The sequence below is a fragment of the Armigeres subalbatus genome, chromosome 1 (genome assembly GCF_024139115.2).
Source record: "Armigeres subalbatus isolate Guangzhou_Male chromosome 1, GZ_Asu_2, whole genome shotgun sequence".
Classification (NCBI taxonomy): domain Eukaryota; kingdom Metazoa; phylum Arthropoda; class Insecta; order Diptera; family Culicidae; genus Armigeres; species Armigeres subalbatus.
Window position 1 is genome coordinate 317,845,223 of NC_085139.1, and position 18,868 is coordinate 317,864,090.

An 18,868-nucleotide genomic window follows, 5' to 3' on the forward strand; every position below is an offset into this window, starting at 1 on the left:
AAGAAAACTACTGCTTGATCGAGACTTCTGATTTATTGCCTCCGAGAGGCAGCGTGCCAACTCGGAGGTTACTTTCGAGACACTGTCCATAAGATGGATTGGGGAGTCGCCTTTTATAGGCGACTCTTAGTACGGAAAGACAATTATAACATATTATATAATTAATAGGAACGTGTGCACAAACATTCAAATTTAAAATCTAATTGGACTTACAGCGCGCCAACTGCTACGCATATAACGCTAGCAGTTGGCGCGAGAACAGAAAACAAAAGTGACACAATATAAAAGAATGATACACGCTGCACTGGCTTCAACAGCAGCTACGACGGTGAGCGCAGTTCGTGATCGAACAACTACTTTGTCACTAATTGGCGATTTAAAAGATTGTTTTTTGATGCACAAGATTACAAAATCTAACCGATAAAAGCGATTTCCATTGTTCATTTTATTTTTATCATTTCAAATACGGATAACTGCATTTAGTTAAAAATGCAAAAGTTAAGACCACGTACAAGAGTAAAGTCATCACAGGAGAGCACGTGTAGCGATCCTAAACGCCATGCAATAATCATCATTTTTCTTCTATATTTAAAGTATGTCATATAAACGAACGAAAAGAAAGATTGGACAGGTTGGAACCTGTCCATTTATGTTTATCAAATAGCAAACGCTGTTGAAAAAAACAACGGATATTTAAGTATAAGCAAAACTTGGCGAATAAGCTGGCCTAGGAATAGTAGCTGACTAAATTATTAAATAATTGTTTATTTAGAGAGTACGAATGCTCTCGGAGCAGAATGTCACATGAGAGTAAATGTAGGTAGCATGCAACATTATTGAAAATGAGAGAAAAATTGTAAACAATAGCCAGTAGTTTTTGTAAATAAAGAAGAGAGTCGGACTTTGGACTTGGAGTTAGCAAGTCACATCAGAATTGTTCAAGTGTTTTATTTTTCAAATTGTGATGACTGTTTTCCAGAAAACTAACCGCTCGAGCTCGCGCACACGGATTCAAACATCAACGTACTGTTGCGTATTCCGTATTATTAAGGTTAATTCGTCAAGAATGTAGTTTTTAATTGAAGTCAGACAAAACAGGATAATAAAAATTTCAGTGTGTTAAAGTATCTTATAAATATTTTCTCGTTTTGAACTTTTTGGAAAGGCTCGCAATTCGCATTATGAGGTCTGGTTCCCCCACAGTGTGAAAGAGGGTCCAGCACCTGTTGAAACCAACTGCATCGTCAGTAGGTTCAACGGTTATGACAATCCTCAAGCGTTTGTGTCGGCGCATCAACAGAGGCATCAACATCAACGGCGATGAAGATACTTTGTCTCTGATTGGCGATTTAAAAGTTTCTTTTTCGATGCACAAGATTACAAAATTCAACCGAGAAAAGTGATTACCATTGTTCATTTTATTTTTATCATTTCAGATACAGATAACTGCATTTAGTTAAAAATGCAAAAGTTAAGACCACGTACAAGAGTAAAGTCATCACAGGAGAGCACGGATTCAAATATCAACGTACTGTTGCGTATTCCGTATTATTAAGGTTAATTCGTCAAGAATGTAGTTTTATCTTTTACTACGAATAGAAGAAGCAGGTAAATTTGATGATATTATAATAACAATCAGACAAAACCTAATGCTAAGAAGAAGACCTATCTGCCTTTGGGGAGGTGGCTGGTATTGAGAAAGCTTCAAACAAAGAAGGAATCACCCGCGCGGTAAAACATTCGAAGAGCATTTGGAAAAGATTAAAACAATTTTCGAAACTTTAAGAAAAGCAATTTTTTTAGATAAACCAGACTAATAATAATGTGCGTTAGGTACCACTGCTCCCGACCGCTAAATATTCATACAGGTGCAGGAATGCTTGGTTAGCAGTTTTGTTTAATAAAAGGGCTCGCACTTCGCGAGGTTGTCCTCTTTCATCATCTACGTGTCGGGTTAAGTAGTTAAATGATTTATTGTTAGCTTTTGAGAATAAATACCAGAGTAGAAAATTTTAACTTTTTTAAAAACTCATTTCGGATCTCGAAAGTCCTTTCTCTGAAGTAGAATTCCTCGGATTTATTATTACTGAAAATGGCTTAATTAAAAAGTTATCCAGAACCAATTAACTTAAAGGCATTTAGAATGTTCTAACTACGCTTCGAATGAAAATGAAATGCTCTCTTTTGTTTGGGCATTACATACACTGGTCATGAAATTATTATTTATACTAGTTACCGCCAATCTAAAACACAGTTACCGCCAATTCAAAACAATTGCAAAACCAAAACACGTCGACCCGACATACGATCAAGTCAACGATATCACCGAGCCACACGGAGACCAAACATCAACAATCGATAATTATCATTATCGAATCAAAATAAGGAGTCAGAAGAAAACACTTTTCACCATCTATAAATAACAGCAACCATCGGAATGGGAATAGTCAGTTTGTGATTAGCTTAGGATTAAGACAGTAGGACTAATAAGTGAATAAAGTTATTTTTTAAAAATAGATTTAGGATAGTAATTCGTTTAACTTACTGACCATCAACCCTTGACATTTGCCATCTCTCCAAAACAACGAATGAAAGCTAAAAAGATGGTAAGCATCTATAGAAGAAGCCTGGTAAAGCAGATGTTGTAGCACATGCTTTATCAAAGGTTCAAATAAATTCTATGACCGCAACCCAAAACTCCGCTGAAGATGATGGCAGCTCTTTTATACCATCCACTGAAGCTCCAGTAAATGTTTTTAAGAATCAAATAATTTTCAAAATTGGTAATCATCAGTATTTCCCATTGAAAATTATAAAAGGTTAGATTTTCTCAAAAGAAGGTTCACGATATTCACGACAGAGAAAGACAGCTTGAAGAAATTAAAAATATACACAAATTCGCACTCAAATGTTTAATTTGAATGTTTTTAAAACCGCAATTCATAGATCTGAGACTAATGACCAGAGAGTTTAATAGAAAATCAGGTGGAGGAGTTCTTGTAGCTATTTCGACTATTTTTTATTCAGAAATCATTCCTTCATCTAAATCTAATAAATTTGAGCATGCTTGGGTAAAATCATACATAACAGGTGAAGTACACCTGTTTGCCTCAGTGTATCATCCACCTGACCATGCTCATAAAACCACATATGAAGGTTAAAGGTTAAAGTTCACATCTACGGCGACATAATGGCGATTTCATTCTGGACTCGAAGCATACTTTCAAGGGCCTGGAAGCCTCCTTTCAAGAGGCCTGGAAGCCTCCTTTCAAGAGGCCTGGAAGCCTCCTTTCAAGAGGCCTGGAAGCCTCCTTTCAAGAGGCCTGGAAGCCTCCTTTCAAGAGGCCTGGAAGCCACCTTTCAAGAGGCCTGGAAGCCTCCTTTCAAGAGGCCTGGAAGCCTCCTTTCAAGAGGCCTGGAAGCCTTCTTTCAAGAGGCCTGGAAGCCTTCTTTCAAGAGGCCCGGAAGCCTCCTTTCAAGAGGCCTGGAAGCCTCCTTTCAAGAGGCCTGGAAGCCTTCTTTCAAAAGGCCTTAAAGCCTCCTTTCAAGAGGCCTGGAAGCCTCCTTTCAAGAGGCCTGGAAGCCTCCTTTCAAGAGGCCTGGAAGCCTCCTTTCAAGAGGCCTGGAAGCCTCCTTTCAAGAGGCCTGGAAGCCTCCTTTCAAGAGGCCTGGAAGCCTCCTTTCAAAAGGGCTGGAAGCCTCCTTTCAAGTGGCCTGGAAGCCTCCTTTCAAGAAGCCTTGAAGTCTCCTTTCAAGAAGCCTTGAAGTCTCCTTTCAAGAGACCCGGACGCTAACTTTCAAGAAGCTCGGAAGCCTCCTTTCAAGAATCCTTGAAGTCTCCTTTCAAGAAGCCTTGAAGTCTCCTTTCAAGAGACCCGGACGCTAACTTTCAAGAAGCTCGGAAGCCTCCTTCCAAGAGGCTCGGAAGATTCCTTTCAAGAGGCCTGAAAGATTTCTTCCAAGCAGCTCGAAGGCCTCCTTACAAGAGGCTCGGAGGACTCCTTTTAAGTTGTTCAGAAGCCTTTTTTCAAAAGGTTTGGAAGCTTGGAAACCTCCATTCAAGAGGCCTGGAAGCCTCCTTTCAAGAGGCCTGGAAGCCTCCTTTCAAGAGGCCTGGAAGCCTCCTTTCAAGAGGCCTGGAAGCCTCCTTTCAAGAGGCCTGGAAGCCTCCTTTCAAGAGGCCTGGAAGCTTCCTTTCAAGAGGCCTGGAAGCCTCCTTTCAAGAAGCCTGGAAGCCTCCTTTCAAGAGGCCTGGAAGCCTCCTTTCAAGAGGCCTGGAAGCCTCCTTTCAAGAGGCCTGGAAGCCTCCTTTCAAGAGGCCTGGAAGCCTTCTTTCAAGAGGCCTGGAAGCCTCCTTTCATGAGGCCTGGAAGCCTCCTTTCATGAGACCTGGAAGCCTCCATTCAAGAGTCCTTGAAGTCTCCTTTCAAGAGGCCTGGAAGCTTCCTTGCAAGAGGCCTGGAAGCCTCCTTTCAAGAGGCCTGGAAGCCTCCTTGCAAGAGTCCTGGAAGCCTCCTTGCAAGAGGCCTGGAAGCCTCCTTGCAAGAGGCCTGGAAGCCTCCTTGCAACAGGCCTGGAAGCCTCCTTGCAAGAGGCCTGGAAGCCTCCTTGCAAGAGGCCTGAAAGCCTCCTCTCAAGAGGCCTGGAAGCCTCCTTTCAAGAGGCCTGAAAGCCTTCTTTCAAGAGGCCTGAAAGCCTCCTTTCAAGAGGCCTGGAATCCTCCTTTCAAGAGGCCTGGAAGCCTCCTCTCAAGAGGCCTGGAAGCCTCCATTCAAGAGGCCTGCTGGAAGCCTCCTTTCAAGAGGCCTGGAAGCCTCCTTTCAAGAGGTCTGGGAGCCTCCTTTCAAGAGGTCTGGGAGCCTCCTTTCAAGAGGCCTGGAAGCCTCCTTTCAAAAGGCCTGGAAGCCTCCTTTCAAGAGGCCTGAAGCTTCCTTTCAAGCGGGCTGGACGCCTCCTTTCAAGAGGCCTGGAAGCCTTCATTCAAGAGGCCTGAAAGTCTTTTTTTAAGAGCCCTGAAAGTCTTTTTTCAAGAGGCCTGGAAGCCTCCTTTCAAGAGGCCTGGAAGCCTCCTTTCAAGAGACCTGGAAGCCTCCTTTTAAGAGACCCGGACGCCAACTTTCAAGAGGCTTGGAGGCCTTCTTTTAAGAGGGTCGGAAGCCTCCTTCCAGTCTAGGAAGCCTCTCTACAAGAGGTTCAAAAGTCTTTTATCAAGACGCTCGGAAGTCTGCTTTCAAGAGGCCCAGAAGCCTCGTGTTAAGAGGTCTGAAAGCTTTGGAAGCCTTCATTCAAAAAGCTCAAAAGGCTCCTTTCAAGAGAAGGTTCTTTTCAAAAGGCTCAGAAAGCTCTTTACAAAAGGCTAGGAAGCCTCCCTTTAAGATGCCCGGAAGCCTGCTTTTGAGAGGGTTCTGAAGCCTCCATTCAAAAATTCGGATGACTCCTTTCAAGCGGCTCGATAGGTTTCTTTCAAAAGACTCGGAAAGCTCTTTTCAAGAGGATCGAAACCCACTTTTCAAAAAGCTCGGAATTCAACCTTCAAGAGGCTCGGAAGCGTACTTTAAAGAGGCTTCGATGCGTCCATTCAATATGCAAAGCCTCTCAACAAAAGGCGCGGAAGCCTGCTTTCAAGATATTCAGAAGGTCCGTACAAGAGGCTCGGAAGTCTCCCTTCAAAGGGCTCGGAATTAATCTTTGAGGCAATTCAAATATGACGTCCACTACTTTTTGGGATTTCTAGACTCCCTTCTACCCCCACTGTCACGCTTTTTTGTATACCTAGTACATGTACTGTCACAAAATCTTAGACCCCCCCCCCCCTCAGCAGGGACAGCAGGGACAGCGTGGACCATGTCCAAGGGCTTGACGACCCCTCCCCAGCTGTCTGCGAGTCAGGGAGAACTGCCTAGGGCGTGGTGGAATTTAGCAGTGGGCTCTGCTAAAATCCCTCCCAAAAAACCACAAGTGCCCGTAATCAGACTCTATCAAAGCGACTGTGTGCCGCTTCAAAAGCACAAGCCCAGGGAGTGCCAATTGGCATGGGGAGTGTCCCTACTTCGGTAGGGTAGCGCGTGAGCTGCTTCGGCAGGGAGTGAGTGATCTGGTTGTGCTGAGGCAGGAGTGTCATAGCGTGTCACCGCTATTGTCACCTCGAAGCGCAGCAGAAGTCTGAGTATGGACTGCACATGCTGAGATAGGAGTCGAGGTACCCATCGACACCTCGAGGCATTGCAGCGGAGTGTTAGAGTGAGCGCCCGCAAAAGGGTCACATGGAGCGAATGGTCTTTGGAGAAGCTGCTTCGGCGGCAGGGTAGCAGTGGGTTGCACCCACACACCTACAGTTGTGCACATGTGGTGCATGGGGAGTGTCCCTGCTTCGGCAGGGTAGCGTGTGGTCTGCTTCGGCAGTGGTGTGATTGATCTGCTCGTGCTGAGGCAGGAGTGTCGTAGCGTAATATCTGTAGGCCCAGGCAGTTACCGCTATTGACACCTCGAGGCATGGCAGCGGAGCGCCCGGGAGAGCATCCAAGTAAGACTCAAATGGAGTGAATGGTGTGCGAGCACCCAAGTCAGTCTCGCGTGGGACGAGTGCCTGTGTGAGCGATAATGAGCGAGTACGCTTAGTACTGCCATCCCCCCAGAAGTAGTACTGCGAGGTAGTTCCTGGGGGAAACGATGGTGGAGCCCAAGGGAGTTTAGTCGGTATTACCGGTATGGTCGAGTCCGACACTCCAGTACACTTCCGTGTGGTAGTTTGGCAACTACAATGCACGTGTACTGGGTTAGTGTGTAAATGCATTCTCCCTTGTAAAAAAAAAAGACCCCCCCCCCCCTAAAACCTGTGACATCATTTTTGAACGACCCCTTCAATATGCTTGGAAGCCTACTTTCAAGAGAGGGTACCTTAATTATTGTTCGAATGGGTAGTACCTCTCAAGAAAAAGGTTGAGAACCGCTGGCCTAGGACGTAAATAGTAGAGTTCTTGGTTGGTAAAGTTTTTTTTTTAAATAACTTCTAGATAGTAATTCGTTTAACTTGAGTGGGTCATAGTATGCATGTTTGGATTTTTTTTGCAATTAATTTTTCTGAGTATAGGAATTTGTGCAAATAACATTATTCGCAAAGTTTAAAGTGTATTTTAAGTAAATGCGATTTGAATAACATCAGATCGTAGTGTACACTTTTCAGTATCTCGCCAGATGACTAGTTGGTTTATTCAAATCAATATTCGCAAATAATTAGTGAATTAGAATTCAATATGACGGGAAATAGTGCCATGGACGAATTATCTATGCGCAATTATTTATTTTTTATTTGGACTTATTCTACGAATAGAGGGGGCTACCCCAAATGGCATAATTCCGTTTGGCATAAGTCCGTTTGGCATAATGCCATTTGGCATAGCGAGTTGAATAGCCAGGGGCCATTTGGCATAACGACCGTTTGGCATATTTAGAAAAATAGTCATAATGATTTTTGGGCCATTTGGCATAACGAACATTTGGCATAAAAATTAAAAGAATTATAAAAAACTTTAGGCAGAAGCTCGTTTTGCACGAGTCAACTGTATTTTTGCCTTATTCTGGGCATATGCGTGTTTAAAATGTTTTAAAGAGTGATTTACTTTTTGGAGGAATAATCTACTCATTAGAATTCTTCCAACCAAATGAATGCATGTTTTCTCGTTATAAGGACAAAGCGTGTGATTTAGAAGATAGAATCATCTGCTCATTTGTCTTATTCCGATCGTATGCGTGGAAAAGAAATATACGCTTTGACTTTTCCGGACGAATACGTTCTTTTGAAAAATAGGTCATCTACAGGGTGCGGCAAAAATAATGCGAAAATTGATTCTATTTCTTTTAAATCCCATTTGAACTGCTCCAAGCACATGTTCGAGCTCAGTTATCATTATAAGGTTTGGAAGGACAAATTTACTGAATGTGTGCTTTATTATTGCATATAATATACTCCTCAAGACGACACCGGAGCTAGAACACGCCTTTCGAACCTAGTCCCCTGACATCGACTGCCATATGCATATTATGACTGACGTAAGGATCTTCACACAAGGGTGCGGTGGTTTGCAGACTCGTGCTTCAACATACGCCCCAATCGTATAACCAAACGGATCAAGATCCGGACTGCTAGGGGGCCACACAGCTTCCGGACAAAATATCATGTTGTTCAGTCATTGTAGGGTCGATTGGGCGTGTGATATAGCGCTTCACCATGCTGTAGGACAACGTTTTGATCCTCGGAGAATTTGGCCTTCCCCTAGGAAAGCACTTGGTGCTTTAGAATACCGATAAACAATTCGGTATTGATTTTAACCTCAACATCAATGAAAACAGACCGCAGTTTTAAACCGTTGGACGCTCCCAAGTCAAACATCATGACACCAGCTGGATTGTTTTGGAATTTGAACTTCACTTTCTTCAGAACATCCGTTGGCGTCAGCATCGATGCTGAAAAGCTTTCGCATCGGAAAACAGGATTATAATGTTTTCCTTCTTCATAAAAGAAAGCGCTCCTAGCTCCGCTCCGGTACCCGGTCCGTAGTCAAGTGATGTTGAACTCAAGCTTTGGAAGGTTCATGCAAGTCTTCTTCGTTGGTTTTCGCATGGATTTCTCAGAAATTTTGACTTCCTTGGCAAATTTGGTGTTAACATTTTCACATTATTTTCTGCCGCACCCTGTAGTCTAGTCGTACTTTTGAAGAAGAGGTCATTTGCTCTTTTGCCTTTTTCCGGGAAAATGCGTACTTTTGAAGGAGTTATCTTTTCTATGGCATTATGTCATGAGATTAGTTTAAAAATGTACAATTGTGTTGTTTATATAATCATGTAGCCCTTAAAAGGCCGTCTAACTTTTTCTAATTGGTCATTTCTCTAAATCTGATATTGACAGCTTGAGAGACGAATAAGTGTCGAATGACATTAATGTCATGACATTTCGTGACATTTTTTAAATTTCGCTCTCATGGCTCACATGGTTGTAATTAGAACAATGATCTATTTGACAAAGTTCTAGAACCCTTTAGGCATTACATGTTAATAAAAAAAATCCGACGTGTAAATTACTTCTAGAAAAAGTTATAAGCAAATTAATAATAGCAATCCCATGACGTTTTTATGACATTTCCCATCGCTGATTCGGAGCACTTTCTCGTTGAAATTCGACTCCAATTCTCTCCATTAAATTGGAAACAATATCTGGTAGAAAAACAATCTCCCGTTTAAATTCGGAACAATTTGTCGTTGATCTTCGGTTCTAATTCTCCCCCGGAATTCGGAACAATATCTGGTGGAATTCAAAACAATTTTCCATGACAATTCGGAATAGTTTCCCTTTGGAAATTCGGAACCATTTCTGCTGGCAATTCTTATTATTATTATAATTCTTTTCGGTGATAATTCGGAACATTTCCTTTCGGAACTTGGGATAAGTCGTAACTTTTTTTAATAAATCAATCAAAAAATTTATTATTGTTATTTTCGATGGAAATACTTAACTACTAAATTATTTTTGTTATAAAAAAAATCATCTGTAGTAAACAAAACTTACCAAACAGAACAACAATTTCTCAACTGCAACAGAAACCGTATTATTGCTTCTTCATTTTGGACTTATGCTACGAGCAGAGAAAGGTGAGATTTCTCGAACGGGACGAACTTGCCCTCGTCTCGTTCCGCTCTACTCGTAGCCATAAGCCCAATCAGGCGACCAACAAAACCAAGAACAAAGAAGACAAACCGAGGGACTTTTGGATAACAAGACGATAACAGGCGGTCCGATTTTCGTTCTTCAATTTGTATTTTATTTTTCCAATAAAAAAAAAAACTTCAAAAAAAGTGGTGAACTACGGATTTAACAGCATCATTTATATGTACTCTATTAAGACCTATATGTACACGGTTACAACCCTTCCTTAGAGATCTATTAAAATGCATTTTTTTGCGAGTTTGGTCGTCCGACCATCCGGTGCATCTTCTTTACTTTTACTCTAAAACGAAATAAGAATCTACACTTCCTAGACGTAGTTTTTATTGTTCAATGATAAAGAGGGAAAACAAACTGACTATGTTACGAAAGGGGGGAGGGGGACCTTAACTATCGCGTAACATTAAAAAAGTAAAGTAGTTGTCACCTAAACGCTATGCTAAAACAAAGGTTAACCTGCAGAAAACATTGGTTTTTTCCTCTCTGGAAACAGATATTTAATTGTTATTTATCATTGTAGGTGTAGCTTTTCAAAATGAGAAAAAAATAAACGATACTATTGTTCGATAAATTCACTCCTACTCTAAATATATATATAATATAGTTCATAGTTTTTCTTCTTTGTTTTGTTTTTGTTATTATTTTATAATAGCGTGTTTCTATTATAGTTTTAATTTACATGCGTGCCTTTTGTCGCAATCAAATATAGTAACATTTCTTAATTATCGCTGTATTTATTATTGTAAAGCGCTTTTTAAAGTTTTATAAAATAGCAGCGCTCCGCCCCCTTTTTCCGCCCTTCTCTACTGACGGTGGGCGGCGGTAGCCCTCTTCTATATAATATGATTTTGAATTTCAGTATCTTAAAAATGACTCATTTCGTTTTTCCTCTTTGAAGAATATCGTGTAATGAATAACAAAACAAAAAATAATATAATCAAAGATAGGATATTTTTTCGACTTTGGCAAACCCAGCGCCGGTCAAATGGTGGTGTGGCTGTGTCTGTGTGTGTGTGCGCGCGCGAGCGTTTCGGATTTTTGTGGATATTAATGGGAGTGATGAAACAATAGATGGCGAAATGTACTTACGCGTGAATCGCTGTGTTGTTGGTTAGGGAAGTAAACGAAGCACTGGGAAGGAGAGGGGTTTCCGCAAGGTTAACAAACACGCGTTTCGACGTTTCGGTTGGATTTTTTCAAGGGTTCTTGATGTATCTTCTGGCGCACGCACGCACGCACACACACACATGTCCACGCTCGGGCGAATCTCACCGCACACTGCGTCGCACACTACGATTCACAAAACTTTTTTCTGTGATCATATTTAATAATTTTTGGATAGCTTTTTTTTGTCAAAAACAAATAATAATGATTTGTTAAATTTTCTCAACGCATCTAACTAGATTTACTGCAATATGTTCTCGTACGTTCACTTGCCCTCACCAAACCAGAGCACTGTCGCGCCTAACTCAGTCCGTCATTCTCTCTCTCTCTAACTAACTCTCTCGCTCTTGCTGTTCGTTCAACATATTACCTACCTCCTATTCGCATATTGGCACCATTGTCGCGCTTAGACGCGCGTTTTGAAATCACATTGGTTCCCGCCTCCGGACGCACGGCCCACCGCACGCACCTAATCCATACGCCGCTGTGAGTGCAGTGACGTCCGCAGTTGCCTGACGCGGGCGTACAGCCGCTGCTGGTGCTTCTGGAGTGCGTTGCGCTGTTCCTGTTCGCGGTTGAGCCGCGTGCAGAGGAGGGCCGCTTCGCGGAGAATGTTCACCTTCGGTGCGCGTTCCTTGTCCCGGAGGCTCGGGATCTGTCGCTTCAGCTCCTCGAAGAGATTCTTCAACCCGATCCGCCGCTGTCGCTCCATATCGTTGTGCAGGTTGCGTTTCTCGAGGGTTTCCTGCTCTTCGGAGGACTCGGGGGAGCGCGCGACCGTCTTCCCGGGAATGCGTTGCTTCTTGCTGCGGTGCTGGTGGTGCCGGTTCTTGCCGTTGCTGCGGTCGTCTTTGCTGGGCCGCTTGCGAGGATTCGATATACTGCTGCTGCCGCCGGGCGGGAGCGGAGTGTTCGCCCCGGAGATGGTGGTGGAGGACGCGGGGGTGAGATAGTTGGGCGAGAAACCATAGGACTTACTCGGGCTGAGATGGCTGGCTCCGCTGGTGCTCCCGTGATGATGCGCCGCATACTCGTCGTCGGAGTGCCGGCGCCGGTGGTGGTGGTGGTGGTGCGACGAGTTGACGGGGTGCTTGCGGATTTTTAGGGCCACCCGACTTTCGACGTGGCGCTTCTCGCGCGGGGTCGGATTCGTCGGGAGATTCTTCTCGCCTATCGAAACGACGTCGATTTCTTCCTCTTCTGTAAAAAGGGAAAAGAGAGGGGAGAAGGGGGATGGTTAAAAATCGATTCAATGAATGATGAACTATGGAGATAAGGAAAACAATTTGCGCTCACACAATCATACAGACTTCCGGACTCGTCCGATTTCGCAATTCCGCACCCGGAAACATCATCTTAGCAAACCAACAAAATTCCCACAGCAGCAGAAGCGATTTTTTTTTTGACCTTGAACTGTTGCCACTTCAGCATCATCGTAATCAGAGCAAGCGTTGAAAGCATGACGACGCTTACTCTTATCAAACGAACGGTCTCGTGGCTTGCTGAGATTGCACCAAATTTCGGTCGTTTGTTTCCAAGCAAAGGCTCAACAATGGTAACGGAGATCACGGCCTACTCGATGGATTTTTGAAGGTGAGTGGAGAATATTTTTTCTCACTTTTTACCCCGATGCATTGTGCCGCGCCAAATGACAACAGCGCTGAGTGTTGCCGATACTGGGGCTTCGGGCGGAGAGTGTGAGGTGAAAGGAAAAAGTTCGAGTCATTGACCTACATCCGTTCCTACAGCGAGTGCGAAGGAAGGAGAGTGCATTGCGATATACAGCAAGTGACTGATGGTGGACCGGTTGCGGTTTTGTGGGCATGGGCGGTGGCACCGAACCGAACCAACCGACCAGCGCGCGCGGTGCATTCACATCGAGAGCAAGCGGACTGACTTCGCGCGCTTGTGTGCTCGAGTCTCGGGGTTTGAGTTCTCAGTCGCCGACTCTGGTCCACCCGTCCCCCCTTATTATTGGCCGTGTGAAGTGAAAGGTACTGAACCGGATTCCACAGCGTCAGCCCCATGAAAGCACCCAACAAGCGCGCAAGGCATGTGTGCCCGCATTGGTCCCCGCCCCAGTGCCTGCGTCCGTTCGTTTGGGGTAAGAGTCCTCTCGAGTTCAGAATCTGCCCTAGCGCGGAGAACGTTCCATCAAAGCTGAGGCGAGATAAAATAAGAAGGAATTCCGTACTCGGCCGGAGGTAGGCTGGGGACGAAGACGTCGAGTGCGAATAAAGAAACCAAAACACAATTCGAAAAAAGTGCCAACCAAACAGGCAGGTGAAAACGAACGATCCGACCAGTATCAACGATGTGAACCGAAAAGTAGGGTGATTGCACCGATTTTCGGACCACTAACGCAAAATTAATCATTTTACATGTCCCTCGCCCTGCCTGCCTTCACACGGTTTTCAACGCCTCCTCCGCAGTTTCTATTTTGGTTCTCCCATTCCATCACACCGAACGGACAACGCAGCAGCAGTCGGTGTCGCCTACTGTGATGGATCGCAGCAAACCTAAAAAAAACTGTGCCAAAATTGTGCTCCAATTGTTTCGCGAAATCGCGAATTCGAAACAGTTTGGAAGGAATTGGCGAAAGGCAGTACCACCCATCATGATCATGATCGTGGCACCGCTGCGAAAGTTGTAACGGCGTGGGATTTACCCACCGAAGCAGCCCATCAAAAGCATCTCAACGGTTGCACTACTCGTGACAAATCACATGACTTTCCCGTTTGGTGGTTTGTTGCAGACGAAAATGAGTAATTTTCTATTTTCAAAAAGATATTCATTGAGAAACTGCACTGCGGCAAAACATGATGCAGGCTGACGAATCTATTCTACAATGATTCTGTTTCAGTTCACTGGAATCAATTTTGTTTACTCACCCTCTTAAAAGTTGGGTGAATCACGTCCTGGGGGAATTGACTCACCCTCTACCCTACACTAGGTTGAATTTGCCCTTTTTAGGAATAATTATCATTCCATTAATTAAAAGTTACCTCAGGGCAGGACAGTTCGACCCATCTTCTAATTAACGTAGGGATGTTCGAAACCTAACAAATGTGTATTGGGCTGAAATTTGCATTTAGAATAAATTTAAAACATTATCATTGTGTCTGTTAACATCGCGCCACCCCTGTCCAATCAATTCCCTTGCGAATTTCTCCTCACGGCCTTTTTTTTTCGTTGCTATAAATTGTTGGCTCTTTAAACCGTGACATCGCGAAACACGTCTGCTTAAGCAGATCCAACGGTTCGGTCCAGTCAGCAACAGCAGCAGCAGCAGCAGCCGCCGCCGGCTGCCATGAGAGGTCATGCCGGCATCTCTAATACGCACTCGGCGCTCACGCACCACTCTCGTAGCAGTCGCCGTCGTCGTCTTGCCCTCTTTTTTTTTTCGCAATTCGCAAAACCCCCCAACCCGCCATCCCATTCATATGCCGGTGGTTCGTTGCCAACGCTATTACCAAAAACTACTTGGAATCCATAAAAGGGGGACGCACCGTGGGGCGGGGGAGACCAGCGACGTAACGAAACCGGCAACGAGCGCGGCCTTTAAATATTCATTTTCCGCCTAGCAACAGCGCTGAAAAATTCTGCTTGGATTTTGTTGCCTGCACCAACACAAACAACACCAACGAATTCCCCCCTTTTTGCCCCGCGGACGGATCGGTGCGGACAGAGCCGGCACTGCGGAGGTACTGTGTGGTGAGCGAGAGAAAGAGAGTCAGCGCCACCGACCGTCGTCGTCAGTAAGTACGGCTTCAAACACTGCCAAAAAAGTCGCACGATAGAAGCGAATTTTTGGCAACCGTCCGCCCGTCCCGTCGCCAGATTACACAAGATTTGATCCCCGGCGGTTGGGTGCATGCAAACCGAGAGGGGGACGATTATTTACGCGACTTGGATATTCCTTCTACTTGGAAACGGGAGGATGCTGTGTGTGGGATTGTGAGAATGGATTTTCACTGTGCTCCCGCCGCACGCGGTGGGACACGAGAGAAAGAGAGTCCTCGGAGCAAGAGGACGCAGCCAATATCTCGAAGTGCATGATGATTAATGGGAAGCGAAAACTTGTTTCTGGCCGAGTGGTGGTTGTTGCTGTAGAGTGGCCACTCCGAACCGGTCCTCTCCCGCCATTGATTCCCACAGTTCCAGGAACCGTTCGCCACGAACGATGGCTCATTGCAGGAAAATCCCACCGTGCCGGCGCGCTCGGTAGGGTGGACTTGACAAATATGTTAAGAATGTATACCGTTGTTGGATCGCTCTCCCTCTCGTGGCGGGGTCTCTCAATCGCTGATTACGTATTGCGGCATCGCCCACAAAGTTAAGATAAAATTCGAGCCGAGCCGAGAGAATTTGTCGCGTTGCTGCTCACGTGACAGGTCGGTGACTAATTTTTCGTTTCGCTAGGCGAGACGTGAACTGCTGGTAGTTCCACGTGAGGAAACGGTTCGACTGGCAGATTTCGCAACCTTCTTTTGCGTTTGCGAACTGCTGATAGAAGACCGTCGTCGCTTCTGATTGATTGCGGCGCAATTCTTCGTAGACAGCAGAAGAAGCCGTGCGGGGTTCAGGTTTTCGTAAGTTGTTCGGTGGTCGGAGGAGGGTAGGTTAGTTAGGTTAGGCCACACACACACACCTCCGCGGGAGGTGAAATATGGGGTGCGAAGGGGGGAATATGTAAATTTTCGGTTGGTCTAGCAGCTGCTGTCACGCAATGACCGAAGTCAAGGCCGCCCCGTGGCGGCTGTTTTTTCTATTCTCTCAATTTAAAATTTTAATCGGCTTCCATTCGTAGTCGTCATCATCGCGTCGTAGCAGCCTACTACGATGAAGGGGGCCCCGGCCCGGCTGACTGACGGAGTGAATTTGCGTAGTAGGCTTGGTGCTGGTCGTTAGTAAACCGAACCAAAGAAGTGTGAGCGCCGAAGCGAGCTGATCCGCAGCTCTACTCAGACATCTCAGACGGTTCCGGTGGTTGTATGGGGTCTTAGCTTACGCAGTTTTTTATGCGTTTGAAGCGCAGCAAAGATCGGTAATTATTTTTTTCTTTCGCATTCGCTTTGACGATGCTTCTTCGGTCAGGTGAGGGCGGCGGCAAGTGGAGCTGTCTGTGTCTATTGTGCGTACGCCGGGCCTTAATTGCCCGAACGAGGGCTTTTAAATCGGTTACAAGCCTCAAGGTCTTCGAATAGATTTTCGCCCCGTCGCGTGGCATTTGGCGAGCTAATTTGCGAGAAGAAATTAAGAGTTCGAAAAGAAGTTGACTACGTCACGAGCGATCGGCAACGGAGGGCGGACGGAGGAGGGCATGGCACAGCAAGTGCGATAGTGTGGTACGACCCAGTTTCCAATCTCAAACCGCTCCAATCTGCAATGATCGAGCGAGTTCCAACGCAGGGCAAAGAGATAGGGTGTGGAAAAAAGGGCGGCGTCGGCTGCTGCCAATCGCCCCGAGATCGTTCAATAGCGATTATAAAACCACGATCACACCGCACCAAATGGTCCGGCTTTCGACAGCGCGCGCACAAAGTGAAAGCTGTCTGGAGGTTAAATTATATCGCCATGATGGACACCACATCGACATCGGAGCAGCTGCTTGGCCTGGCCGTGCAAAATGCTATAATAAAGTAGCCATAAACTGCGTTTCGGGGGCACACGGAAGGAGGGGGGAAGGGGGTTAGTAGCATTTTCACTGCTGTCCACTTCACTTTGTTGCGGCGTGTGTGTGTGAAAGACGAACGGTTGTTTGGAACGACTTCCGTCAGGTTCGAGAGCGACCTTGGGCTTCAAATATCAGTCCCAGCAACGATCAGTTGCGCTTAGTAACAAGATCGATCTTTGGGTTACTTAGTTGATCCGATTGTATCCGATCTAATCATATGGAACTTCAAATAGTTGTGAGGATTTTATTCCGAATGGTAATAAAATTTTGGTTTCTATTTTGAAAACATTTTTTGGCAGAAAATCAATTGCCCGAAAATGCAATTCGGTCAAACAGGTTTACGGCCAAATATGTCGTTTGGTCCAACAAGTCATTTGGCCGAAGATGCCGTTTGGTAAAAATGGTCATTTTGCAGAAAGAGCTTTTTGGACAAACGGGTCATATAGCCGGAAATGTCGTTAGGCCGAACAAGTTATATGGCCGAAAAAGTTGTTTAGCCGAATAGGTCATTTGGTTGAAAATGCCGTTTGGTCAAAATGGTCGTTTAGCAGAAAGGGCCCTTTGGCCGACTGGCTGAAAATGTCGTTAGACCGAACAAATAAATTGTCCGAAAAAGTCATTTGTCCGATAGGTCATTTAGCCGAAAATGCCGTTTGACAGAAAGGATTATTCGGCCCTATGGGTCTTATGGCCTAAAATGTCATTTGACCGAACAGGTCATATGGCGGAAAATGTCGTTTGGCAGAACAAGTCGTATAGGTCATTTGACCGAAAATGCCGTTTGGCCAAAATGCGACCATTTTTGGCAGAAAAAGCCACTTGGCCCAATGGATCATATGGCCAAAAATGTTTTTTCTAATACAATCCAAATTCGATTAAAATTAAATTATTGTTTTTTTTATATTTAATATTTCCGCGACTTACCCTCTCTCCCTTTCTTCTAAAAAAAAAGTCAGTAACGGCCATAAAGCACGGCAGAACAATAAAGGATATTGCTGCAAATTCTGCGAATCTTCGCAGCCTGACGCAAACCGATAACAGGTTTTCCCTAGAGAACGCGCGCAAAAACTTTATAGAAGTGCCCCTCTACAGTCGCCCGAAAACACTTTTCTGAGGAAGATCTCCCCGGCTAATAATAAATGCAACACAGGGAACTGATGACGCCGTTGCGACGACGGTCGAACCGGTCATGCAACAACCCCGACGACCGAGACTCGCGCAAACAATCCGAAACGAAACCGGAGTTAAATTATGTGCGAAATTCGTGCATTCTCACAGATTTCTTCGGCGGATTAATTACCGCAGCCGCGCCGAGGTGGAAGAACAGGAATAATGATCTAACAGACACGGCCAATCAACCCCTTTTTTTTGCTTTTTATCACAAAGAAGACGATTCCCAGACTCAGACCCAGACGCGACTGCGAATTCCCAGCGGCGAAGTGGCATCGAACTTTCCCGTTCCCGAAAATTTCGGAACCAAGTGGGAAAGACACTTCCGCTGGCAAGTGTCAAGATTCATCATCGTCCTCGGGGGTTCGTTTTTATTGCTTCTTAGTATGCAAAAACCGCTCCTAGAACGGATTCTGCAGTGACGCCGCAGCTTTAACCGAGAGTGTGGAATGAGTCAGCCAGTCGAGACGTGTTCCCCAGGCTCTCGCTGCTCTTCCCGAACCATTTACCGAATGCAGATGTATTATTATTGCGCCGTTTTGTGAAATCATCGTACTCATGTCTGTTGACATGGCAGATACTACCACTAGCAGAGAACCTGCTGCCGCACTACGGGAGTCTCCCCCCACATCGGCATCAGCTCCGGGATAGCTCACCGTTCCCTAAGCAAAACGAGGAAGTGAAAGCACTGCGTCAAAAAACTCCCGCCGAAGGTCGACCGAATCCTTGAGAGTACATAACTCCCTCATTCCGTGTTTTTCTCCCAGGGAAGTAAATAGACTCCAAGAAAACGACCACCACCCAAACGCGCCCGCCGGGGTAATGAACTTTACACCCGGCGTGTGACCTTGAGCAGCTACCCACCCTCTATCCCGGCGCATAAAATCACCAACGTGTAATGCGTGTAGTACGCATTTTTCGGTTACCGATCGATACCGTCCCATGGCCAACGCCGAAAATCACTCCGTCGGATGATTTTGTCAGAAAATCCGGCGGACTTGGGCCGCCCAAAAGCCGCGGCAATTCGGTGATTTTCCACAAACTTTTCCCGCCAACGAAAAAGGCGCCAGCTCCACGCCCGACCACCACCCATTCATCCCGTGTCTGGATTCCCACCCATCCCCTATGCTCCACATCGT

At 45.3% G+C, this 18,868-nt stretch overlaps 1 protein-coding gene across 1 annotated transcript in view; it reads right to left on the reverse strand.

Annotated features, from left to right (window-relative positions):
* Positions 1 to 9,792: 9,792 nt before the first annotated feature.
* LOC134207976 (myc protein) overlaps positions 9,793 to 18,868 on the reverse strand; it is a 107,551-nt gene continuing 98,475 nt past the window's right edge. Inside the window, 1 exon segment of the mRNA XM_062684078.1 lies at positions 9,793 to 12,082. Coding sequence (XP_062540062.1) covers positions 11,352 to 12,082 — 731 coding nt within the window. The 3' untranslated portion in view covers positions 9,793 to 11,351.